The sequence below is a fragment of the Chinchilla lanigera genome, unplaced genomic scaffold, assembly GCF_000276665.1.
Source record: "Chinchilla lanigera isolate Chin_1 unplaced genomic scaffold, ChiLan1.0 scaffold00021, whole genome shotgun sequence".
NCBI classification, from domain to species: Eukaryota; Metazoa; Chordata; class Mammalia; order Rodentia; family Chinchillidae; genus Chinchilla; species Chinchilla lanigera.
In genome coordinates, this window is record NW_004955422.1 from 26,832,796 (window position 1) to 26,860,706 (window position 27,911).

The 27,911-nt window shown below is 36.1% G+C and overlaps 1 protein-coding gene across 1 annotated transcript in view; it reads right to left on the reverse strand.

Annotated features, from left to right (window-relative positions):
- Itch (itchy E3 ubiquitin protein ligase) overlaps positions 1-27,911 on the reverse strand; it is a gene marked incomplete at its 5' end in the record, with an annotated part of 107,689 nt that overhangs the window by 21,967 nt on the left and 57,811 nt on the right. Inside the window, 9 exon segments of the mRNA XM_013514114.1 lie at positions 872-943; positions 1,970-2,042; positions 3,805-3,933; positions 7,845-7,929; positions 14,845-14,914; positions 20,049-20,223; positions 21,859-21,954; positions 23,658-23,847; positions 25,864-26,021. Coding sequence (XP_013369568.1) covers positions 872-943; positions 1,970-2,042; positions 3,805-3,933; positions 7,845-7,929; positions 14,845-14,914; positions 20,049-20,223; positions 21,859-21,954; positions 23,658-23,847; positions 25,864-26,021 — 1,048 coding nt within the window.

Consider the following 27,911-nt stretch of genomic DNA (forward strand, 5'->3'; position numbering starts at 1 on the left):
TGAAAAAATATGTTGACCACTACTGAAAACTCACACATCTTTTTTCAGAAGTTGTTGCCAAAGACTATTTCCTTATATTAAAATTTTTAAAAAGTAAGATATCCTACTGTAAGAATCCAAGAAACACAGAAGTACAAAGTAAGTCTCTTCTTTTTATCCATCCCACAATGGTTATATGGGTATTTCCAGACCTTTGCCTACTCATATCCTATTTCCCTCATTGTATATCCATTGCAAATATAACTCTTAGCAACTCAGAAACTTAAACTCACTAATAACTTTGTTACTTTGACTCTTACAAGCACAAAAAACACATGCACATTGGACACACACATCCACACACTATATATTTGTTCTTATGTTCTAAGTATGAGGCAGATAGAAATGAGATTAAACTTTAAAATTTAAGAACTCTGTTATGGTTTATGTCTGTGTGTCCTCCCAAAGCCTCCTGTGGCCCTGGGGCAGGCTATTAGAGTTTGAATATGGGTGTGAGAGCTATACCCGCCCTGGGGTGGATAGTTTGCATATATAAGGAAGAGGAAGAAGCTGCTTGGGGCCATTCCTCCCCAATTCCGCCCTGGTGTGTGGCTTGCTGCTTTGCTGTGCTGCCGCCCTGAGATGCAGCCCTCTGCCATGTGCCACTCTGCTTTATAATCTGCCAAGTACGGATTGAAACTTCCAAGAACTGTAAGCGAAATAAACCTTTCCTTCCTTAATTTTGGGCGTCAGGTATTTTGTCCCAGCAGTGAGAGAAAAAGTAACCAAGAAAAACTCCAAACTCAAAGAAGCTCAAAAAGTGTTCAGATACAACTGCTGGCACCAAAAGGCAGTCTGGGTCTGGCAGACGACGGAGTGAATGAGACAGTACCTGCTGAAACGAATCCTCAAATAATGTTTTCCTTGTTACTGTAATCTTTATGTGCTGTGGCATGGCCAGTTGCTGAAACAGAAAAATGATTTGTCAACTTTCACCATTAAAATGGCCTATCAAAAAATCAGGAGGTGAAAATTTTATCTTTATAGAAAAAGACTATAAATTTATACTGTGTTTATCCATGTACTTAAAAGCATTCACATGGATTATAAATTATTAAATATATGACAAACAGAAGTAAACAATATCTAATATGTACAAGTACTTAGTGACTCAACTATCTGCCTAATTTCAACAGGCTAGTTCAAAAAAAATTTGAAGTTGAAAAATATTTGACATCCTAACAATGAATTGCACTCATTTTACTTGCAATCCAAAAAAAAAAATTAATTCAAATAATTTATTTAAACATCAGAAGTAGCTGATCAATTTAGAAAAAGGCACTCTGAATGTACTATAGTTGCATATACATGTATGAACAATACATATATATCAAATCATTAATATCAAACATCAGGCGTGAACAGATGTCATTTATAAGTTAAACATCAGAAAAAATTTTAACATATTTGAAATTTTATGCAATATGAAAGTAATGGACAATAAGGAAGAAGTTTTTTTTGAGACAGGGTCTCGCTATGCAGTTCAGGCTGGCTTTGAGCTCACTCTGTAGCCCAGGCTGGTTGACACTAAGGAAAAAGTGACAATGTTTTCTTATTCAAACGATTTCCAACCTAATCTGGAAAAACAAAAAAAGCCACTTTTATTTGTTTGTTTGAGACAGGGTCTTGCTACGTAGCTCACGCTGGCCTTGAAATCACTTTGTAGCCCAGGATGGCCTCAAACTTGCGGTAATCCTCCTGTCTCAACCTCCTGAGTGCTGGGATTACAGGCATGCGCTACCGTGCCTGGCACAGCCACAAATTATTTAATTGATAAATATATTTATCGGTCCTAAAAAAGTAGAGAAAAGAGATCCCAACACTTCCCATTTTATTTGTTTCTCTGTGAGTTAATTACTTGCACCATCACTGTGTAAAATGAGTAACACAGCAAGAGAAAGGAGCACAGAAATACAGACCCAATACTAACCTGACACCAGAATCGGAAATACTGAACCTTTGCCTTGAAGTCCCGAACATAGGCTATCTGAGGTCCATTGTCCCTGGGAAGAACGAAGGTTAACAAGATTTACACAGCCACTTATAAAAGATAATGCTGAAGGGAAGCACATATTCTTCCTCCTCAGTAGTTAACAGCCAAATACAAAAATACCCAGCATATTCCTAATACAAAGAAAAAATATCTAAATGTTCCACCATGTCCAGCCTGTGAAAGATGTTTTAAATACTACCATCACACAACATTAAAAAAAAAAATCTAAATGATTCCCCCAGGACCATTTTTAAGAAGGAAAATACTTCGATCTGATGAAGCCATAGTTGGGAGATTTTTTTTAATATGTACCCAAATCTAAATGAGCTCAATAAAGGTGGTTCTATCTGAGAATGTGTCTGTCCCAACATCCACTCTACACCAAAGTGTTCACTGATTCAGGTTGGGCTAGAGAGCTCTAAGTGTAAGGGTCCTATGGGGAGTTTAAGGAGCTTTAAAAAGAAGCTGGAAGGAGTTTTTGTTTTTATTTTTTCATATTCCAATTTGCCCTTCTTCCATATTCTAGCGATGGTTTAGATGTTGAATGTTCCCACAGTGACTATAGTGAGAGCCCAAGATCAATCCCCAGTACAAGAAAAAGAAAAAAATGTTAGGGCTGGGCATTGTGCCATATACTTATAATTCCAGCACTTAGGAAGCTGAGGCAGCAGGACTGTGAGTTCAAGGCCAGCCTGGGCTACTTACCAAGTTCAAGGTGGCCTGGACTACCTATCAAGATCCTTTTATTTTTTTTGGTACCAGGAATCAAACTCATGACCTCAGGGTTGCCAGGCAAGCGAGCTATATCCCCGGCCACTGAGCTATATTCCCGGCCTCTATCAAGATCCTGTGTTAAATTTTTTTTTTTTTTTTTTTTCCTCTGGTACTGGGAACCGAACTCACGACCTTGCGCTTGCCAGGCAGACGCTTTGCCGCTGAGCTAAATCCCCAGCCCCTTAAAAATTTTTTTAAAACAATAATCTAATGAGAATTAATACCCTGAGTACTCAATATGCACTCATGTATGATGTAGCAATGTTTTAGTCAATGACAGACCAAATATAACAGCAAAAGTTCCATGAGATTATAAGGGAGCTGAACAATTTGTATTGCCTAGTGATATGCAGCCAGTTTAACATCATAGCACAATACATGACTCATGTTTTGATGATGCTGATTGTATAGTATATAATACTGGAGAATGATAATATCTTATTGGTGTACGTTTTTATAATACTATACTTTTTATCATTATTTTAGGATATGCTCCTTTACTTACATGAAAAGTGAGTATGGTTAAACTGTATGACATACTATTTACAGTATATAGCAGTAAACAACTTGAGTGTACCACGTCTCTTGATTTCATGATTTTCTCATGCTTGATTTAACCTTGTGTTTTTTTTACTGTGGCTGCAAACGCAATAGCCTCCATCATCTAGGCTGGGTGTGTATACCACGTAGTTCAGGTGTGTAGTAAGCTGAACCATCTAGGTTTGTGTAAGTATACTTCTATGATGTTTGCACAGTGATGCACTCCTCAGAACACATACTCATCATTAAGTGGCACATGACTGTATATAGAAAATTCCTAACACAAAAGCAAAAAAAAACAAACTTGATTTTAAAAATGCACAAAGGATTCAGTGGATAAAGATCTATCCCCCATTCCTTGCTACTTTAGATCTCTATATCTGAGAAACTAGTTTACTTTTAATCTACAATGTTTACACTCATAAAAAAAAAATTCCTAAAAAGTTTAGAAAACTTACAGAGCAGACTTTCCTGTGCGGGGATCTATATAGGTGGTTGTTCTTCTATTGTGGTCTACAAAATATGGAATTCCATCCACTGTGAATCTCATTTCCCAGCCTTCGGGCAAGGGTTTTTCATTTAGTTGACTATAAAATACAGAAGAAAAGTATAACAAAATACACATCCAGTATTTTACTAGACATCTCTATCTGAACATCCCACAAACACATTAAACTCATTCCTGTCTCCACAGTAACAGTCAAGTCTATTCAGTCTCCCACCATATTTTTCCCTATGTTCATCCATCTACTTAATAAAATCACCTTAAACATTTCATGGTTACTAAGCTCTACTCATCCTCCCATAGAAGTCTTCATATTCACACTGATTTTCAACCTGCAACACCACTTTCTTCTAAACTTTCTCAACAGCTATCTAATGGGTTTTCCTACTACTAGTCTCATTCTAGCCCTACACTTACATTAGTATTGCTTATCTTTCTAAAATTGAGATCTCATCCACTTACTTCTCCCTTTAAAATGCTATTATTGTTCCATCACTGCCAATAATAAGATCTAAACTCCCCCATTTGGCATTCACTCAGCCTCTATACTTTAGCTTCAATGGTCCATTTCAGATTTATCTCTGCACCCAAACAGTTGGCTCCCTTCCATGAATCCTATGATTTCATGTCACATGGCTACTCAATACTTCCCCAAACAAGACGTGATCTATCACATCTCCAAATGAAGCCTTTCTCTTTGTCCTAAAACTCCTTCTTCCATTAAGACAACTCAAAAGTTCTTTATGAAATTTTCATATGTACTTCTTTAATACGGATCTTTATACCTTGAAAACCCTGTGTCATGGACAAGCTGTTTGATCTGTCTACACCAGTATCTTTATCCATAAAATGGATGTAATGATATTATGTACAAAGACTATATGACGAATGAGACAAGTAAAAAGTTTAACAGAAATTAAGCCCTAAAATTTTAACTATTAGTATTTTTCCTCCTACTATTACAGATTTGTTTTCTTCAGGTCTCTCAAAATTCTTTCTATATACTGCTAGCACAGCACTCATCACCTTTCAGTTTGTCTGTTTGGCAACAACTTCACCCTGGCAAAAATTACCTGAGTTTTATAACAGTAACAAGGTTATCTGACAGTAGTGAGTTATAGAAATGACTATTTTGTTTAATCTGTTATACATTATAATAACGGAGGAATTAGCATAAATATTCAAAACCTCTTGCTAGTGAACCTAAGAATTTTATTTTTATATTTGAAAATCTTACATGAAAGTGAACAGGGAACTAGTGAATACCTCTTTTGCTGCCTATGTATATTCTGACATAAATGGCAGGGTTTTTTTAATTGATTAGGTAAAATAAATGTTGCAATTTGTATCCATATATGCCACTTCATTTTTGTCTATTTTACAGCTTCAATTTTCTCATCTCATAAGTTTAATATGAGAGATCAGTGGAAATATTCACATTCACATCAGAAAGGGAGAATATGGAGGACTTCAGGCTCACTGCTATACAGAGCCACCATTCCTGTTAGGAGTGTCATTTTCCTCAAATGCATTTCAGAAGAAAAACCACAGCTTTGAATCATACTTTGTAGAGCACACCAAAATGTTAAGAATATTTAGCAATATTCCTCTTATTGAATACAACTATCACATAAAATACACTACCAAAAATATGAAAAAGAGGATTCTCTTTTGTTATTATTACAAGATAGGCTTAGTAACAAGTTGTCTTTTTAAAAATTAGACCTAGGTCACTTATAGTATTTGTAAAAACTTGATTCTACTTTTAGAAACTTCAAACTCTGAAACTTATAAAGTCCAAGGGGGAGTCAAAAATGGTAGCAAATTTCATAAAGGTGATTTGTTCAATTCTATACTTAAAGACAGTTTTGTGTTACTCCTTTGGCAAACTTGAATACATTCAAGTTAAACGCAGTAAGTCCATTAAAAAAAAAAAAAAAGTCATTATCTGTTGGCATCCAGAAAACGGTATATTGAATTTAAAGTGCATCTTCAGAACGTGAGTTACTGAAATTTCTAAGTCAAGGAATGTGTGTATCTCATATACCAGTGAGGTCGTTTTTTATTTTTCTTAATCTTAAGAAAGTCTTAAACTTTTCATTACAGGGAAGTAACGATTTGTTTCCTTTAAAGTATGCCGGTGATGAAGAATTAACCATAAGCAAAGACAGGTCTGGTCTTTGCCCTAAACTAGTAAGAGGTGATCTACCAGGTGTGTGCCTGCTCTAAGTCTGCTTGTGGGCTTTAATAAACTCACAAATGGACACTCAACGAAGTGACTGATAAACGGAGGCTGGGGACATTCTATATCACTTCTGACCTGTAGAGCAATTAGATGTTAGGGTCTTATTCCAAACTCCCAGGAAGGGTCAGAGACAAAAGGTCATCCAGGGCTGGGGATTTAGCTGAGCGGCACAGCGCCTGCCTGGCAAGGGCAAGGTTGTGAGTTTGATTCCCGGTACCAGAAAAAAAAAAAAAAAAAAAAAAAAAAAACCAAAAACAAAACAAACAAAAAAAGGTCATCCAAAAGGAACAAGCACAAATAAAAATTTCTGGACACCAGAGACGTCTCTGGTTGGCAATACTAAGCATCAGTGATTTCATATCAATGTGGGATGTTGGGAGTCCGCCCAGATTCTGCTTTTTCTTTCTTCTGCAGTTCTACTTTGTATTCTTTCTGTATAGTAATATAGACTGTGAATATAATAGGTTTCATTGAATTTTGAGTATTTCCACTGAATTTTTACCTGAAAATGACTGTGGCAGAATTTGTAGGCAGTTACTCTGAAATAAGAGTGGTCTTGGGGGCCTACTAATTAGACTTTTGGTTAATGCCTAAATTGACTGTGCAGTTTGCCAAATTCTTCACAAAATGGAACTATCTGGCAATATGATAAATGAATAGTATTAAAGACTGTTCTGAATTAAAAATGTTTCCCCTCTAAATGTTTATGTTTAAGTCCTGGCCACCAATACCTCAGAATGTTACCTTATTTGGAAATATGACCACTGCAAATGTACTATGTAATATGAAGTTATACTGGAGATGATGGGTCATTAATTCTGTAAAATTGGTATTCTTATAGTAAGAGGAAATTTGGACACAGAAACATCTACACAGGAAGAAAGCCATGTGAAGACTAGAAATAGGCTGACACCAAGCCAAGGAACTACAAGAAGTTAGGAGACAGATCTGGGACAGATCTTACCCTAGTGCTTTCAGAGAAAGCACTGCCCTGATGACACTGTGATCCTGGACTTCTGGCCTCTAGAACTGTAAGATAATTTCTATTGTTTATAACACTCTATTTGTGGTGTACTTTGTTAAACTGGCCCTAGCAAATTAACAGATAGACTATTATATGTTACTAAGATAAGCAGTTATATGTACATAGTTATCAAAATACTGAAAAGACAAACTTGCAATAAGATATCTCTATCAATACATTGGTAACTTGTGTTGTTTTTACTTGCAATTTCTTATAATATGTGTAAACAGTATTTTGCAATATGTGCATCAACTACTGAATATTTTTAAAACTGTGCAATTTCTACTGCTGGCAAACTTTTGGGTAATGCTAATTCTAATAGGTTATAGTAGAATTCTACTAGGTTACAACAGAAGGAAATACTAATTTTAGGTAAAGGTTGGTGAAACTAAATATGTAATATTTCCTCCAAGTCACATCTCCAGTTCTATGCAGTGATCTCAGAGGAAATTCTGCTTTAGAATTTCTAATCTAAACTTGCTAAGAATAAGTATATATAAGTAAATATGTGGATGTAAATGTATCTCATATACCAGTGAGGTGGTTTTTTTATTTTTCTTAATCTTAAGAAAGTCTTAAACTTTTCATTACAGGGAAGTAATGATTTGTTTCCTTTAAAGTATGCCGGTGATGAATGTTTAACGGGGGAAAGTATATAACTGAGTCAGAAAGAGGTAGACAATCTTAAAGAGGTTATATACACACTAGAACTGAAAGTTCTTACCCTTGACTTCTGGGGTCTTCCCACTGTGTAATTCGAGTGTTGTGATTGACAAAATACACTCTGCCATTGCTATCAGTTCTCTTCTCTTTATTACAAACAAACAAAGCAAAGCATTAATGTTGGCATAATCTTTTTCTTCAAATCTTAAATGAACTAAATTTACATGTCTTGTTGCACTGCTGATTTTATAGTTTCTATATCACATCTTAAAAAGTTATTTGACTACTGAATGCACATAATTACTAAAGTTATAGAAATATTATTACATCCTAGAAGCTAAACTGATATAATTCACAATGTCCTGCCCATAGGGCCTTTCAGTTTAGTCAAATCAACAGCAGCAAAGTTACAATTACTTAGCTTTTCACACATGACCTCACTTTATTTATTATTTATTTTTGTGGTGCTGGGGATTGAACCTAGTGCCTTTACATTTGAGACAAGCACTCTACCACTGAGCCACACCTTCAGCTCAACCTCAGTTTATTCATAACTGCCCCATTGAGTATGTGGTTTTAGTTTTATTCTGACAATAATGCTCAGGTTAAGAGAGCTACCTAAAACCTCAGAATTAAGTATCAGAGATGAGATGAAAACTGGGGTCTCCATTCAGGAATTCTTTCCCCTTACATCACTTCATTTCTTAAAATATAATTGAGGGGTGGGAGTAACTTGGTTTCTTTCTTTTGCAGTGGTAGGAATCATACATTAGACCTTGCACATGCCATGCAAACACTCTCTGAGCTACACTCCCAGCCTTCAAATTTTAAAAAATATTGTTACTTAATATACCCAGTTATAAAATCCTAAATATCTGCAGTAACTTTTAGTCCATGGACTAGTAAGGCTCAGATATTTAATTATTACACCTAAAGCTGTGCTTATGCCCCTCTTTGCCTCTTGCGTTAGGTTTCTTGCTCCCATTTCATAGACTTTTGCCTGCTTTTCTGAGCTTTCCCCATTAAGGTTTAGAAGACATATAGATATTATTTTTTCATATAATAAGCAAATCAAATAGCTTTCAACTTTTAATTTTAAGATCTGCTATCTTTAACCTACTGATTTTTCTATTTATTATCAACTCACTCTTTTAAAAGAATTCCTATATGCGTTGGCCAACATGTCTAAAAGTGAGTAATTGATATATTAAAGATTATAGGACAGATTCAAGCTTTTAAAAAAAGCACACTTTCTAAGAATTAGCAATGTTCAATCAAAATACTGAGTTTAATGCCATGTTGAGAAAGTTAACTTTTATGTTCTGTAGTTTCAAAAACTGATGTCCATTTTTCAAATAATACATATATATATTGTTTGTTTGTTTACAAAGGGTCTCACTATGCATTTCAGGCTGGTCTTGAACTCAACTTTGTAGCCCAGGCTGATCTTGAACTCGCAATGATCCTCCGGCCTTAGCCTCCACAGTGCTGGGATTACATGCATGCACCATCACACCCATATATCCATATCTATATATCTATATTGACCTATACAGATATATAGATATATAGATATAGATATATCTATATATAGATAGATATTTCAGATCTTTCTTCAAGCAAGATATCACAGAATGAGTCTTAAGCCAAATTATACCTTGTCAACCTAGTATTTTGTAACAAAAGTATTTCCAGTGTTAATTCTATTATTTCAAGTACCAGTGCTATTATGATATACTAGTGAGTATCATGAATCTACTCCTGACATCTCAGCTACCCACTACATCAAACAAGCCTAAAATCCAGCCAGGCATGGTGGTGCACACCTGTAATCCTTGCCCTCGGCAGACTGAGGCAGGAGGATCATTGCGAGTTTGAGACCAGCCTGGGTTACAAAGTGAGGTCAAGGGGGCTGGGGATTTAGCTCAGTGGCAAAGCGCCTGCCTGGCAAGCGCAAGGTCGTGAGTTTGGTTCCTGGTACCAGAGAAAAACCAAAAAAAAAAAAAAAAAAAAAAAAGTGAGGTCAAGGCCAGCCTGAACTGCATAGTGAGACCCAGTTTCAAAAGACAAAAAATAAAAAAATAAAATCCAGGTGTGACCCAGGTATAGTGCTACACACCTGTAATCCAGCACTCAGGAGGCTAAGGCAGGAGGATTATTGTGAGTTTTAGGCTAGTCTGGGCTACAGAGGGAGTTCACGGATAGCCTAGACTACATAGACAGAACTTTTCTCAAAAAAACAAAATGACAACAACAAAATCCAGGTGCGCAAAACACACACAAAAATGGAATTCTGTGTCTTGTGACCCATTCTGAATATTAATACAGGCTTTGCTGATCAAGACCTGAAGTGTAGAAAAATGTTATCAACTCTAAAGCTATCACTTTTAAAGAAACCACTTTGAAGATATCAATATGTAATACAACAAGCCATGTGAAGACTAGAAATAGGCTGACACCAAGTTAATTTCCTACCACTTTGTTTGTAACTCTGTATTGTCTGTACTGTTCTTTTGCTATTTTGTAAAGTGCTGTCTGTCTGTTAATGTTTTCCTTTTATTTAAAAAAAAAAACAAACAAAAAAAACCAAAACTAAAGCTATCTTGTAAATAAAAATAGGCACCCACAATGCTATAGTTTGCATAGTCTGTTACATGACAGCAAGGTAAATTCATACCTTGGGAATTTAGTAAGTTTTAAAATTTTTCACTTATTTGAAGAATCTAGAATTGCCTTTTTGTTTAAAAATATGTACTCAAATTTTTTGAAAAAAAATTATTTTTTGTAGTACTTAGGGACTGAAAGTAGGGCCTACAGCAGGCTAGGCACACATTCTACCACTGAGTTGCACTTCTAAAATAATTTTTATAACATAAAAGCATAACCTAAGAGCACAGTTGAGCATATATTCATCTTTTATCTGTCATGTCAATTCAGATTTCAGGGTGAGAGATTTTTCCCTTCAGAAACTCACATGATGCAAGACAATAACAGTTTGCTTACCATATATATTCTAAGTATATGATGCAAACATGAGCATTTCTCAGAAGAGGTTATGAAAAACAAAATTTCAAAGATGAACACATTTGAAAACTGAATGCTCACTTAATGAGAGGAAGAGCTATTACTACAGAGTTGATTTCTTACTGTTAAGAAAAACCACACAATGAACAATATTGACTTTACTGAACATCAAATCTGAATGTATATCTTGCACTTCAATACATCAGTAAAACAGAGGCTTCTTGCTACTCTATGCATTCTTTCATAACAATATGAAAATGAAAAATTACCTTTACATTTAATGGGTAATCCAGGTATACAAAACCTTATTAAACCACATATTTCAATCAAAAGCATTCTTTGAGCTGGGCATGGTGGCATATGCCTGTAATCCCAGCCCCTGGGAGGCAGAGGCAGGAGACTCCCTGGGAATTTGAGGTTAGTCTGGGCTATAAAGTGAGTCAAAGGCCAGCTTGAACTGCACAGTGAGATCCTGCTGCAAAGAGACAAGACCAAAAAACAAAACAAACAAAAAAAAAACCAAAACCAAAACCCACAAAACACCCTTTGTTCTTTAGCCCCTATAGTATGTGTGTGCTAGAAGTTCTTTACTGTCAACTTGTAGGTGGTAATACCTTCCCTAGCACATACAAGTTGAAGATGGTTACAAAGTTGGATTTAAATATATATGCTGTCACAAAAATAATGCTGTCATGTCTATCTCAGAACAAAAACAAAGGATTCAATATCTTGTGACAATACTGAAGATATAGCAGGTGGATCTCATCTGATATAGGACCAGTGTTATCTCTGGTTCTACAAGTAAGGCATGTATTGCAAAGACAGGGAGTCATAAAATAATCCCTAACCTGAACAGTGGGATGACTGTGAACTCATTTAGGAAGAGGACAAGGGCTGCAGAAATGGGTCAGTGGCATATGCGCCTGCCTGGCAAGGGTAAGGTCCTGAGTTCAATTCCTGGTACAAAAAAAAAGTTAAATAGGTGACAAAATTTCACAGGGCATGGTGGTACATGCCTGTAATCCCAGCACTTTGGAGGCTGAGGACAGGAGGATGGTTTTGAGTTCAAGGTCAGCTTGGGTTATAAAATGAGCTCAAGGCCAGCCTGAACTGCATAGCGAGACCCTGTCTCAAAAAGGGGAAAAAAAAAAAAAAGGACAGCATTTCAAAAGTTTAGGCATGTGAAACCTAAAAATAGGCAGACTGTAAAATAGGGAGGGCAAGCTGATAACCTATATAAGAAGCTTGGTCTTTAAAGGCAGTATTTTAAGAAAAGTGTCATTGGCTAAAGCAAAAATGAGAAAGATCTGGATGATGAAGATAATGATAAAGAAAGCAACCAAGGACCAGAAAGAAAAGCTTTTCTAATAAAGGCAACATAGCCCACAATTCAGGCTTCTATGAACAAGTAAGTTTTCCTACAGCTGCTCTAGAAGACTAAAAGTCTTTGTTTTTAACCAGCACCATGAAATAGGACATTGTTTTTCTGCAATGAAATTAAAGAAGTAAATATATATATATATATCCTTCAGATATGTCCCTCTAGTGAATCAACTTCTCCTTCTGTATGGATATACAACAACTGTAGAAATAAAGCCAAGCAAACCAGCCTCATCTAGGAACCTGACAGGTCAGGTTCAATATGCCTCCTAAGGGCAGGGCTCCAATAAAGCCAGAATACCACCAGGCTTCGGTAAAGACAGAAAGTACTTTCATGCGTCCTCCCTTTGTTGTGAGTAACAGCAACAGTTATAAGTAAGGCCTAATACACTTTTCACCTTTGACTCACAGGATGGTTTAGAGGGTAAATAACCTTAATAAATAAGCAATGGAATTTTTCAAAATTTATACAACCAGTATCATTTATTGTTCAGATTCATGTGATCTTGACATGTCAATCTTTTTCTTCATTTACTCAGTAGTGTTAGAGTAATTACCTTTGGACCAACGCTTCCAAACAAGACTATCTTGAAATGCCACTTTTTAATTAACCAGAATATGATAAATTAGCCAGGCATGATGGTACACACTTGTAATCCCAGCACTCAGGAGGGTGAGGCAGGAAAACTGCATGGGATACACACTGAGTTCAAGGTCACCTCAACTACACAGCCTCAAAAAAAAATTATAAATTATCTGCTGCTCTTTAAGATAAAACACCCAATCCCATAATTGGCTTTGCCTTGCTGTTTTCCACTGCCTATACTCTCTTTAGCTTTCATCCAAAACTGTATACAGAGTGCACCAAAAAAATCTATACACACTTCAGCAGTTTGCAATATTAATAAATGTTTGGAACCTAATGGCCACCACTTTGAGCACCTTTTGTAACTGCAGAAGCTAAAGGTAACTTGTATTACTATCATGATGTTTCAATGCCATATACTTATACTGCCATTTTTATTCTGGAATCTTGCCACAGCACTATGACTACTATACAGTATTAACACTATAAAACAAAATTTGGTAGAATAGCTCTATCGAATAGTTACTAATTAAATATTAATAGTTCTAATAATTGAGATATTAAATGTACTATCAGGGCATATTCATATGCTCCATTGTGGAGGCATGAAATCACATCCTCACATATTCTCCTTTCACTGTCCTTTAAAATACTGCTAAGTCAATCAGATTCATAACTGTACCTTAGAAGAACGCAAGACTGTTGTACCTACCATGTGCTCAGGACCTAGGTTCAATCCCCAGCATCACAAACAAATAAACAAATAAATAAAACTGTACAGTCTCAACATACCCTTTTAAGCAGTTTCTCCAATTGGTGACATTTTAGCTAGCTGCAGTGCAATATCAAAAATAAGAAACTGACATTGGTATATTTCTGTTAACTATATTGTTCAATGTTCACCATTTTGAAAAGATAATTCATGTACAAGAATATATAATCCTACGTATTTTTATCTCATGTATACATTCATGGCATCACTACCACAATCAAGTTGTAGAACTTTTCCATCATCACATAAGAACTCTTATGTTACTATTTATATTTGCACTTACCTCCCACCCATCTCATCCCCTGACAACTAGTAATCTGTTTTCTACCTATAGTTTTGTCATTTTGGGAATCGTGTATTAATTTAATCCTATAGTACTATAGTATAGTTTGGATATGGTTCGAGTATTTTCCAAGGGTTATAAAACTTGGTCCTCAGTGTGGCAATGTTGGGAGGTGGTGGAACTTTAAGAGTCAGAAAAAAGTGGGAAGTAATTAGGTCACTGTGGGTGTGCCTTTAGAAGGGACTTAAAGTCTCATTATTAACGTCTTGACACATGATCTCCCTCTCTCACATGTACTAGCACCGCTGTGATGGCATCTGAGATAAGGTCTTCACCAGAGCCATGCAGAAGCCCGCACCATGCCCCTGAAATTCTAGTAACATTAACAAAGTATCTTTTGTTTATAAAGTACCTACCTAGCCTCAGGTATTTGGTTATAACAGAAACTAGAATGATACAAGTATAAAATTTCCTGAGAACAACTTCCGCTTCTTCTTTTTTTTTTTTTTGAGAACAACTTCTTCTCTAAGCACAATGCTTTCTGCTGGATGTGGTGTTATACATTTATAATCCTAACTACTCAGAGGCTGAGACAGGAAAAATGTCAGTTCAAGGGCAGCCTGGCCAACATAGTATTTTATTGCAAAATAAAGAATAAAAGAGGGGATGTATCTCAGTGTAGTCATTCCTTAGAACCACCACCAACAAACAACAACAAAACCACACAATGCCCTTGAGATCCATGTAAATTGCTATATCAATAGTTCATGCACTTTTTATTGCTGTGTGATCAATATTTTTAAACTTTGGAAGAGTAAAATAATTTTCATTTCCAACTAAACTGTATTGTAATGCACTAACTTAAAACATTTAGGGATTTTAATGCACATTTGGCACTATGAGTTAAACTGATACATCCACAAACTTCTCATCTATTCACTCAAACAGAAGTAAATTATGAGATAGAAACATTTTTAAAATGACAGAACATGAAGAAAAATATCCATGTGACTTACCCCATCCAGGTGGCAAAGGACCAAGGGGATCAAATTCTTTATTTTGTGATGTAGCAAATAAATCCTGATTCTACAAAGAACCAGAAAATGGTGAAATTATAAACAGATTATTTCGGAGCAAGCTTAACCCCTAATACGCCTTCCTTGGCAAGTTACAGCATACATTCTCTTGCACAGTTCACACTGTGGAGAAGTGTCACACAGTTGGTTATGACAGGTTTTTCCTTTTGCTACTTTTACTATATCAGTAACATTAAAAATTAGAAAGATGTATCAGCTGGGTGTGGTGGCCCATGCCTGTAATTCCAGCACTCGGGAGGCTGAGGCAGGAGGACCACTGCAAAGAAACCAGGCTGAGCTCAAGGCCAGCCTGAATTGCATAGCGACAGCCTGCTCAAAAAGAACCAAAAAAAAAGAGGAAAAAAAGAAAAAAAAAAATAAAGCATCATTTCAACCTACACATTTTAGTATGCATCCCTAAAATGTGTAGACATTTCCTTACAGAATCTCAGTGTTATCGCATCTAGCAGAGAATCAATGTTAATTTTGTGTTTATCTATACCTAATCCATGGTTAAATCCCTGATTGCTTACTTGTTAAACCCAGAGTCCACAGAGCCAGGTGTGATGGCGCATTCGTGTAATTCCAGACACAAGGGAGAGGCTAGCAAGATCAAGGCCAGCTTGCAGAATTTAGCTATATCTGCTCTCAAAGTAAAAACGGCTGAGGATACAGCTTAGCACTCCTGGACTTAATTCCCAGTATTATAAACACCAAAAATCTGCAGCCAAAGTTCAAATATTACACGTGATTGGGTACTGTGAGTCTCAAAACTCGAGCTGCAACCTCACTGTCCTACCTTTTTTTCTCCTATGTCACTGATCTATTACAAAAACCAATCAGTTGATGACATTTTAAATAATAGAGCCAGGTGTGGTGGTGCACACCTGTAATCCCAGCACTCAGGAAGCTGAGGCAGGATGATTGCTGTGAGTTTGAGGAAAAAGAAAAAAAGAATATGAGATATTTTATTTCTGAAATTAAGAGCATGTGAACACAGAGCTGTCAATCTTACTCTTCTTTACAACCAATTATGAAAAGGAGAGAAGAGAGGCCATGCTATAGATCAGGTCTATAAAGTTTGACATATAACATGCCAGGAATGTTGGTGCAGCACTCAGAAGGCTGAGGCAGGAAGATTGCTGTAAATTCAAGGCCAAGCCTGGGCTACACAGTAAGTTTAAGGACAGTCTGAACTACTTAGCAAAACACTGTCTCAAAAAAAGCAAAAGAAGGGGCTGGGGATTTAGCTCAGCGGCACAGCGCCTGCCTGGCAAGGGCGAGGTCGTGAGTTTGATTCCTGGTACTTGGGGGAGTTGGGCAAAGCAAAAGAAAAGTCTGACACACAACAAAATTGATAATTCTTTAAGACCCAAGCCTAAACCACTGGCTCTCTTTGGACAGATAATCTAGAATATGCACGCCTGAGCCTGGAAAAATCATTACATAATATTTCACTATGAACAGTATCTATTTAAGGTTCAAACACAGGGTGTCAAAAAAAGAACTGAATGAATGAGAAACTGAGGAGGAATGGGGAGGAGGGAGGAAGGGGCAGGGCAAAGGAGAGGGGAGAAGAAGCCAAACAGCATATATGAATTTACTCCCCTGTAACCAGGGACAGAGAAATGGTGGACAAACACCACTTCATATATCCAGTAAACAGATTATTTCTCAGCAATACGCCACAACTTCTTAGTTACATGATATTAAGAAAGTTAAATTCACTTAATTCAGTCCACATTTTGATTATTTTGAGAGTAAGGAAAACTGTTTAAATGCTGCATAATTTAGAACCACTCTAACAGAAACAAACAAAATTTTAGGAAATTGGTCAGATTCTTTTGGATAGGAGAAAAACAGAATATGAGTGAAGAGAAAAAACCTGTTATTCTTAAAAAGTTCCAAAGACTGTGAATACTAAATTGGTCAAATTTACAATGACTCAATATACACAGTAACTGCTGCCAAAATATAATAAAGGGCATGCTTACAGTTGTGGATAGGAGGGAGAGAAGAAATGACAATTTTAAGCATTTAGTGCCTGCTAAACACATTAGGAACTTTATAAAATCTGTTTAAAAAAAATAACCTGAGGCAATTAAATATGCATTTATATTACATATAAGGTAAACAAGTCTTGATGGAGTTTAGTAACTTAAACTCAAATACAGAAAGTAACTGTGAAACCAGGATTTGAACCCCAATTGGTCTAATTCCAAAGCCCATGTTCTTTCCACTAGACTCCTGTGTAAAAACTAGTTTTACAAAAGGAGGTAAGGTAGGCATTCAAACCTAGAAGAAGTCCGGTGAGGCATATCGAAGGTAATTATAATTTAGAAAGAAAGGAAAATATAAAACATTTAAAAAAATGAAAAGGGTAAGAGAGACAAGAGAAAAAATTAATTTCACCTCTCAAACCTAGCAAGGGGAATATACTGACATCTGTCTAGAAAAAGTGGCAGGAAAAATTGATATAAGAAAATGTCCTAGTCATAACCAGGAATGAAGGGCAGGCTGCTGATAAAGACAATCTGTTTTTATTATTAAGTGCTAACTACAAAATTATGATGATGAGACATAAAAATCAGGCAGGACTCAGACAGATAAGGGTGTGACAAATCTGGCTGGGGAAGTAGGCATGACCTGTTAATTACAAGATTCCAGCTGGGCATGGTGGCACATAGAGGTAATCCCAGCACTGGGGAGGCTGAGGGAGGAGGATTGTTGCAAGTTCAAGGCCAGCCTGGGCTACAAAGTGAGCTCAAGGCCAGCCTGAACTGTGTAGCGAGACCTTGTATCAAAAAGACAAAAAAATAAAAAAATAAGATTTCAGAACACAAGCAAAGAACAGTTCCCAAAGCCCTGAACATAGACTTCTAGGAGAACCTGAGTGAGTTTTTCAAAAAATGGCCTAGACCTGACATCCGCCTGAGGCTGGGATCCCAGCACTGCCTCTCATGACCTGTATGCAAAAATTCTCAAGGATTTCCTTGCTATTTTGGCAGCATAAAAGGACACAGACATGCTCACTTTGGCAGCACATATATTAAACTGGAAAAGGACACAGACGCCGTGAAGAGCTTGCTATTGTGGCTTTCCTCACAATAGCCATCCTGTGTCCTCCAGGGTATACTTTCATCTTGCTTTTTTCTTTGAATCAGCCCAAGCTCACTCTGTAGAGCCAGTGAGTTTCTCTTTTCACTTTTACAAATATACTTTGTAAAAAAAAAAAAAATTAAAAAAAAAAAATGATATACTTTATCACTGTTTTGGGGTTTTTTTTTTTTGCTTGTTTTGTTCAATTCTTTGAGATGAGAAGAACCTAGAATCCAACTCAAGAAGAGATGAGCAACCTAAAACCCAATAAGGTTTATTTGGTGAGATACTTTTTTTTCATTCATTCATCCATCCATCCATCCATCCATCCATTTATTTATGGTCTTTTTGAGACAGTCTTGCTGTGTGGTTCAGGCTGGCCTTGAGCTCACTTTGTAGCCCAGGCTGGTCTAGAACTTGCAACAATCCTCCTGCCTCAGCCTCCCAATGGTGAGATTACAGACGTGTGCCACCACACCCGGCTTGGTGAGCCACTTTTAAAGGGAGCTACATAGTAACAGGATTATGGAGAAAAGGAAAAAAAAAAATGCCTAATCAAGAATATGAAAGGTATTGCTTTATTCTGATGGAATCTAATAGGGATGATACCAACATTGGTAAAGAGGTTACAATGGCAATGGAGAGCATCAGTGTCTCTAAAATGATTGCAGTTGGTTTTCTATTTTAAATTTCTTTTTTTTTTTTTTTTTTTATGACAGGGTCTCACTATGTAGTTCAGGCTGGCCTTGAACTCACTATGTAGCCCAGGCCTACCTCCATCTCATGGTGATCCTCCTGGCTCAGCCTTCCAAGTGCTGGGATTATGCATGTGCTACCATGGCTGGGTACAGTTGGTTTTCTTCTTTTTAAATTCTACATGTTACACAAATTCACCTTGTTTGGCACAGAGTATTAAGTTTCTCATCAAACTATTTACTGCCAGGCATGCTGGCACCCACTTGTAATCCCAGCACTTGGGAGGCTGAGGCAGGAGGATCATTGCAAAGCCAGCCTGGGCTACACTGTAAGACTGTCTCAAAAAAACCATACCAAACCAAAAAAACCAAAAACAAAACTGTCTATTTACTACTGCCCTTTCCTCAGAGTAAAGGTCCATGATACTTTATGAATTCAGAAATTATAGATTTCCTAGTAGCAAAGATTGCGTAACAAAGAAAGCACAATATATTTTGGTGTACTTATCATGATTGCTGCAATACTACTCTAAAGGAAAACAGGTAAAATTTAAACCTCTTCTGTTGTTTGTTTTTAGTGGTACGGGGATTGAACCCAGAACCTTTGTACCAAACTATACCTCCAGCCCTTTTTTAATTTTTTCTTTGAGAGCAGATCTCACTAAGATGCTAATTTCTCAGGCTGGGCTCAAACTTGAAATCCTCCTGTCTCCACCTTCCAGAGAGCTGGGATTATAAGTATGCACTACCATACCAAACCCCTAACCATCCGTTTCTATAAAGGAAGTACTTTTATACCAAAGATAATATTGATCCGAAGCCAGAAAAATGTATTTACCATAATCTTGCGAGGAATAAAATTTTTTCAGTCTTTCCAAACATCAAAAAATTTATTAGGGTAAATTTTCTTCTTAACTGTTAAAAAGTGATTCTGCTCCATCATTAATTCTGCACAACCCCTTAAAAGTCAGGTTCTCCGAGACTCAGGTTTTCAAATATTCTAGTAAATTAAAGGCAGTACTTAGAATTGTTTCATTCTTTTCAGACTGCTTGGGTCTATTTCTATGCTTTTGTTCATGAATTTTAAGTTGTCCTAGCTCCTATTTTTGGTTTATTTTTAACAATAATAAAGGAAAGGAGGTTGAACTTTAGGAAATTACACAAAGAATAGATCACATAAATAGAATAATCCAGACAAGTCTAAAAATAACACTGCGAATAATAACATGAATAGCAATAAATGGATTATCAACCTACTTGAACCTTGATTATAGTGCTTTACAAACATATGCAGGAAATATTTAAAATCTGAATTCGTTATCATAATCAGCAAATGAACAGACTGCTCACCCCATAAATGAACCTCTGGTTAAACTGCTGCATTGCTCCTTGCAGTTGACTGCGTTGTAGCTGCCACTGCTCATAGTTCCGGACAGATTCTAATGTTGGCCTCTGCCATGTTGTTGTTCTTGTGAAATGGTCAACATAATAAATACGTCCCATATTGTCAACCCGCCGTTCCCAACTAAATCAGACAAAAACAAATTAATTCAACAAATACTTGTGAAACAGATGTAAGATTTTTACCTTGAGAAAGTACTTCTGATTTTTTTTAACTACTCCTGATTTACCTGAAGTCTTAGGACATATTTTTTTCAAACTGTAAGTGAAGGACTGGGGATATAGCTCAGTGGCATAAGCGCCTGCCTGGCAAGCACAAGGTCCTGAGATTGATTCCCAGTACCAAAAAAAAACTTAAAAAAAAATTGTAAGTGAACTTAAAAGGAACATTTCTAAAACTGTATTTTAGCCAGGTGTAGTAGCGCAAGCCTATAATCCCAGCACTTGGGAGGCTGAGGCAGAAGGATTGTTGCGAGTTCGAGACCAGCCTGGGCTACAAAGTGAGCTCAAGACCAGCCTAAACTGCATAGCGAGACTCAGTCTCAAGGCAAAAAAAAGAAAAGAAAAAAAAAAGAAAAGAAAAATTATAGTTGTAGTACCTGGATCTTTAAAATTTAATGCATATTCAGTGAGTTAGTCTCTAAAAAGTCATTAAGAAAAAAGTTCTGTTTCTTTTCAGTGATCTTTTAATACTGTTCTAATCACAATAGGCACACAAATTGTATATACAGCTTTCACAGACAACAAAAACTACTTTTGTGCATGAATGTAATTATCTTTTCCTTAAGTAAAGGCTGATACAGTAAGTTGATGATTTCTACCTGGTTGGTCATTTAGGACTGTTTCCAATATTCTGATATTATAAATAAAATAACAAATACTTTTAATACAGCAAACTTTCTTTCTTCTTTTGAATTATTGCTTTAGAATAAATTTCCCACAAAAAATTACTAAGGATATACACTACCATGAAGAAAATTCTGTAAGAACTGTAACTAATTTACACTATTAATGTTAAAAGGTAAAGTTCCTCACCATCATTTGCCATTCATCTAATAAGCAAACAGTAACTTTTAAGTGTGTGTTTCCAAGGTTATGTATTTTTCCATGTTTGCTAAAACTTAAAAATAGCCTTTCATCCAATTATTTTATGTAATATGAATGCTAAATGCTTAATATCATATATTAACAGATCCCAAAGTTCCCAATGATTCTGCAAAAGCTTTATTACTACTCAATTTTTTTATATAACAACTTTATAGTAACATATATATGATGGCAATTATAATTTTTTATTCAGTTAAATAATTACTTTTGAAGGAACTAATTTTAAAATTTTGTTGCTTTGAGCCAGGTAAACAGTCCAGACAGATAAATTTGTGGGGTTTTTTTGTTTGTTTCTTGAGGTGCCAGTGATTGAACCTAATCAACATAATAAATACATCCCATATTGTTAACCCGCCATTCCTACATGCTTTGCGCATGTAGGTAAGCACTCTACCACTGGGCTTCATCCCCAGCCTGGAAAATCTGAAGAACAACTGTGGAATCCTTAGGTCAGAAATTAGTGAAAATAAAATCATTCATTATGCCCTGAATAAATTCTCTAGCTTTCTTCTTTCTAGACTGTTCCTACAACAAAACAAAGTAAATAAAGGACTGAAAGGAAGAAAATTAGGGGTGACAGGAAGTTGTATGCAGCTATAACTTATACTTCTGAATAAACACTTTTATAAGAAGTATAAATGGAGATACTTACCCAGGAGGTAGAGGTTCAGGTCTATCCCATGTTGTTCTTTTTTCAACATGATCTACATAATAAACTCGCCCATGCTGGTCCACTCTTTGTTCCCATCTTAAACAAAACATTAAAAGAATAGCAAAGGCATATGTGTGAGCAGTTTGATTTTGCCCTTACAATGACCATATTATACAACTGAAGAAAACAAGTGTTCTAATGCATAAAAAAGATACCAATAGAATAGAAGAAATAAGATTAGAAATGTCATCTTCTGAGAATGCTACACAATAGGTGAGATTTCTTCAACACAGATGTCTATTCTAGGAGACAGTTTGTATTTCTAGAGCCTTTACATCAGTCTACCTGGGAAACCAGTCAGTCTCAATTTGACCAGATCATAGTCAAGACATAGGAACAGAATGCTGTAATTAATCACAGGAAACCTCAACGAAGTCTAAGCTATATGAAGGGCAACTGTCTGCCTGAAGTTTATGAATACTGAAATCAAAGAATAAAGCTTTTATCAGATGTATCCCTGTACAAAATAGGAAGAAAGTTTACAGACTGGCCAATATAAGAATTCTTGCACGCCTGCATACCCAGCATTAGGGAGGTTGAGGCAGGAGAGCTTTGTGAGTTTGAGGCCAGCCTGGCAAAGTGAGCTCAAGGCCAGCCTGAATTGCATTGTAAGACCCTATCTCAAAAAGACCAAAAATGAATTCTAGTAGTAGGCTTATTCCATAAGTGAAGACAGGGGTAAAGCATCATAACTTGGACATTCCAATAACTTCTAGGAACACCCAGTTTGTTTTTGAACAAAACGTTCAAATTTAGTCTCTCACATAAGCTTTCAAAAAGGAAAAGGAGCCGGGCGCGATGGCGCACAGCTGTAGTCCCAGCACTTGGGAGGCTAAGGCAGGAGGATCGTTGCAAGTTCAAGGCCAGCTTGGACTACAAAGTGAGCTCAAGGCCAGCCTGAACTGCATAGTGAGACCCTGTCTTAAAAAGACAAAAAAAAAGGAAAGGAGTCTAACTACCATGCAAGTATTATACTCTGTGTAACAACTGAAATTCTCATCATGAGTTTATTATCAGTCAATTAATTTTGGTTAGTACTCTGACTTTTATCCTTTTTTTGGTACCAGGAATCAAACTCAGGACCTTACACTTGCTTATGCCACTGAGTTATATCCCCGGCCCAAGACTCCAAGTTTTAGATTAAATTTGAAGGCTATAATGTATATATAAATTATACTTAAGAGTATTATTTGTTTATAAAATGAACTACAGGCCAGGGGTATAATTCAGTGGCACAGGTGCCTGCCTGGCAAGCACAAGGTCCTGAGTTTGATTCCAGGTACCAAGAAAAAGAAAAAAAAAAGTTTCCATACAAAATGAACTACATTTAATAAGTAAAAATTAAAATCGGACTGAGTACCAATTTCTACAGTTCAAATTATCTATTATTACTTTCCTATAATGACTATGTTTAAAAAGTCTATTTGACTTTAAGATGGGATTTTTTTCTCTCTCTCAAAGAAAAGAACAATCTGAATTATGTGATCATTTTATGCTTGGTGTTGGATAACTTCTTATGATTCAGGGTTCTTCAATTTTAAAAAAGTATCCTATTTTTCCCTAGAAATGGGGGACAAAACTTACAAATTAAAATTTCAATTTCTTTAAATTTCAGAAGTCCCAAAATCAATTACAGTTGCTTGAAGACAATTATTGACAAAATGCAGTATTGTTTTCCTAAATAATAAGTATATGCAGAAGCCAAAAGAAAAAAATGTTAACCGAAAAAAGCTGTTTACCCAGGTGGTAGGGGAGCTTGAGTTACAGGATTTAATGGCCTAGGGCCTGAGCCTCCAGATATAGTAAGAGGAATTATTAATCCAGACGTTGCTCCTTCAGCTGTATTTGTATTTGTGTTTGTTGGTGGCAGAGAACATGTACTAGATCCATCACTTTCAGAAGTGGCAGACGGTGAACCATTGACAGATACTATAAAAGATTGGGGAAAAAAGGAAGAGAACTTTTTACTTTCTGAAATCTAAAACCAGGATAGAACTTAACATTAGCATCACATTCTAAGCAACTGAGCCAAGCAGCCAGTGAGAATTTAACTTTTTTTGGTGGGGGGCGGGATACTGGGAATCAAACTCAGGACCTTGCACTTGCCAGGAAGGCACTTGTGCCCCTGAGCTATATCCCCAGCCCCAAGAATTTAACTTTAAAAATAAAAAGACATATAATAAATAAAATTTAAGATGGGGATACACAGTTAAAAATTAAAGAAAATAATGGCAAATAGCCAATGTTCTCTTTTACTAGACTTATTCACAACTTAATTCCCACCTACCCTATGTCACATTTTAAGTACAAGGCACATGCACATTCTGATTTCATGATACCACTGCAAATAAAAAACTTTATTGACTGATGATTGTGTTCATGGTCAAGCCTAGGGCCTTAAGCATGTTACCCAAGCATTCTACTGAGCTATAACCCAGTCCAATAAAAACTATTAGAATAGGAAAGTATTTATATTCCTTGGTATTTTAAGATCATTTAGTAATTTCTCAGATCTTTAATTTCCTATGGAACCCTATAACTTAGAGACTCATTTTTTTGTTTTTATTTTTGTTTTGTGATGCACAAAATTGAACCCAGGACCTGGCACATGGTATGCAAATGCTGTAGCACTAAGCTACATCCCAACTGTTTTGAGACAGGGTCTCACTAAGTTGCCTAGGCTGGCTCTAAAATTTCAGTGTTCATCAGTCTCCTTAAAAGGCAGCATTATTAGGTGAGTATCATGTCTAGCTAGACAACAGTTTTTGATACTAGTTATACAAAATGGCTCACCTGATTGGTAAACTATACATAATATTCTTACAAATAGTCACTGGCTGCATCTTAAAAAACACTTGTTGACAATTTTTTTTTGAGTTAGAGTTTCACTATGTAGTTCAGACTGGCTTTGAATTCACTTTGTAGCCCAGGTTGGCCTTGAACTCAAAGCAATCCTCCTGCCTCAGCCTCCCAAGTGCTGGGATTACATACAGATGTGCATGACTAGGCCAGGCCATTGCCAATTCTTGAAGAAGTCATTAATATAACCAAAAAAATGTATGATCTTAAAGACCTGGGATATATTTTTTAACACAGCTATGGAGAACACGTATTCCAATATGAACTTAATAAAATGATTTGTGGGTCATCTATTGATATTTTTAATAGTATTTGGTTTAATTGTTTTGCATTCCCTACCCACACACTATCAGAGGAAAACAGTAAAAAAGATTAAAGATTTGTTCTGGATAATAGGAAAAAGATATTCTACCTATAGATGTTTTACTTTGATACTATCTAGAATGTCTCTATTTGTATTCTAGTTTTTTTGTTTTTGTTTTTATTTTTTATTTTTTTGGTCCCGGGGATTGAACTCATGACCTCGCACTTGCCAGGTAAGCACTGTGCCGCTGAGCTGTATTCCCAGCTGTATTCTATTTTTTGCTTTAAAATGTGATTATCATTTACCACTGATGGGTTACTAGACATTTACTAATTGTCTTTTTGCCTGTAATTCCAGCACTTGGAAGGCTGAGGCAGGAGGATTACTGTGAATTCAAGGCCAGCTCCAACTACACAGTTCAAGTCCAGCCTGGAATACAGAGCAAGACCCTGTCTCAAAAAATAAACAAAAAAGAAGTCAGCTTCTTGATTGTAAGACATGCATATGTAACACAGATACCATACAAAACAATTACAATCTTATCTGAACTATATATAGCATACATGTGATTTTCATTCTCAATAGAGCACTTAGGAAATTCAGACCCAAAGGAAAAAGTTAGGGAAAAGGCACTTCTTGATTATCTACATGAATGATCATCTTGAACAAATTCTTAAATGTAAAATCTAAACCAGAAAAGTAACTTACAAGGGTCTCTTGACACTTACCTGAGGATCACTTCCCAATTGGAACAATACAAAACTGAGGGCTAGAATACACACCTGGTCTACGAGGGGTGGGTGGAGGTGGTCGTGAGGGTCTCGGAGGTCTAGAAGGTTTGAACCCACCATTTGACAGTGATGGAGAATTGTTCCCATTGACTCTCCTATTTTCACCAGACCCTGCATCTTCAGGGTCTTCCGATCCATTTGTGTTCACTCTGGGTAAAAAGGATGGAAAGGAAAAAGGGGGAAAGAACAATTCTACTTTGAATTTAAGAAAAAGACAGCAGGAAAACCAAGTTTTAAGAGCTGGAGAAGTTTTCTAATTTTAGGTGAGCCTTATCAAAATAACGGAGTCCTTGTATTAAGTTCTATTTAACCCTCAGAGTTAACCTAGACATAGAGTGGTAAGTTAGTCAAGGGAAAAAAATACTTGAGACATTCAAAATTATTGGGTTTGCTGGTTTATATTTCAATTAATCTTCAAAATGCACTATATATGCCAAATGTGGTGGTGCATATCTATAATCCCAGCACTCAAGAGGAGGATCAGCCTGGGCTACCTAGTAAGTTTCAGGCTACCCTGAATAACAAAGTGAGATCCTCTCTCTTTAAAAAAAAGAAAAAGAAAGAAAAAAGAAGAAGGGCCGCGAGATATAGCTCAGTGGCATAAGCGCCAGCCTGGCAAGTGCAAGGTCCTGAGTTCAATTCCTAGTACCAAAAGAAAAGAAAAAAAAGAAGAAACGTTGTATCATGTACAGGTATAAATTCTTTATGATCAATGTGATCATTATACATACCTAAAATGTATCAATAAAATTTGATTGGAAGAAAAAAAGCCCTGTAATAAGCCATTTGAACAAAGTCAAATTCTCAAAATGCAAATTCCATAGAAAAGCCTCTACTTCTATCACAAGCACAGATAACATCACCAGTGTTATTTTCTTTGGCCATACTTAAATTTGAGCAAGAGATGTCCCATGCCAAAAGAAAGAAGTACTTATTTTCTTGGGAGAGAGCACTGCTACCAAGTATCCACAGACTTTTTACAAAGGAACTGTCATTCCTTCAAAGCAATGAAATCAATTAGAAAAAAAGAAAGACACCAATAGGAAATGTCAGGTTGAAAGCTATTACTATTGTCACGGATTAGAAATAAGAACATGAGTGGCCAGTTCAGAGATGTCTGAGGTAAGGCTCTGGTTTTACTACCTACAAACCACTACACAGTTTTAATCTAAATTCCTGAACTTTCAGAACAAAAAGGAACAAAGTAAAATGTAACTGATTCAAGAAACAAAGGTAGTACAATGTATTAAATAATTCTTTCTTTTTTTTTTTTTTTTCTGGTACCAGGAATTGAACTCATGATGTGTGCCACTGAGCTAAATCCCCAGCCCCTGAATAATTCTTTCTGTAATGCATTTACTATAACGTTTCTATTTATTTTTAAAGGTATATTTTTAAATTGTATAACTTTTTTTCCTGTGCTACTGAAGAGTGAACCCAGGGCCTTCACACTGAGCTCCATTCTCAGCCTCTTAAAATTTTTTTTATTTTAAGACAAGGTCTCTCAACAAATGAATGGATAAAAAAGAGGTTTTGAAAAAAATATACTATGTAGTACTACTATGCCATAAAGAATATGGACAAACTTGACATATTTCTAGGTAAATGGATGCACCTTGAGGCCATACTCTTAAGTGAAATAAATAAGACACATATGTTTAAGTATTGTATTATTTTTCCGGTGTGAAAAACCAAAGAGTAAATAAAGACCAAAATGTATAACAGATATTGGGCAAAAGGAAGAAAATGTTCAAATGGGAAAGAGAACAAGGAAGGGAAGAAGGGAAAAGGAAAATAAAGAATAGGAAGAAAAAAAATGGAAGCAAAGCTTTTATAAATCAGGAGGGGAGGAAGAGTGGAAGAGAGGAGAGGGGATTGAGGAAAAAAGAATTAAGATATACTATGTACAGGTACAAATTCCCTATGATGAATGTGATCAATTCTGTATATCTAACATGTATCAATAAAATTAATTTTTAAAAAAGACAAGGTCTTTAAGTTGCCCAGCCTGGGCCAGAACTTGCTATCTTCCTGCCTCA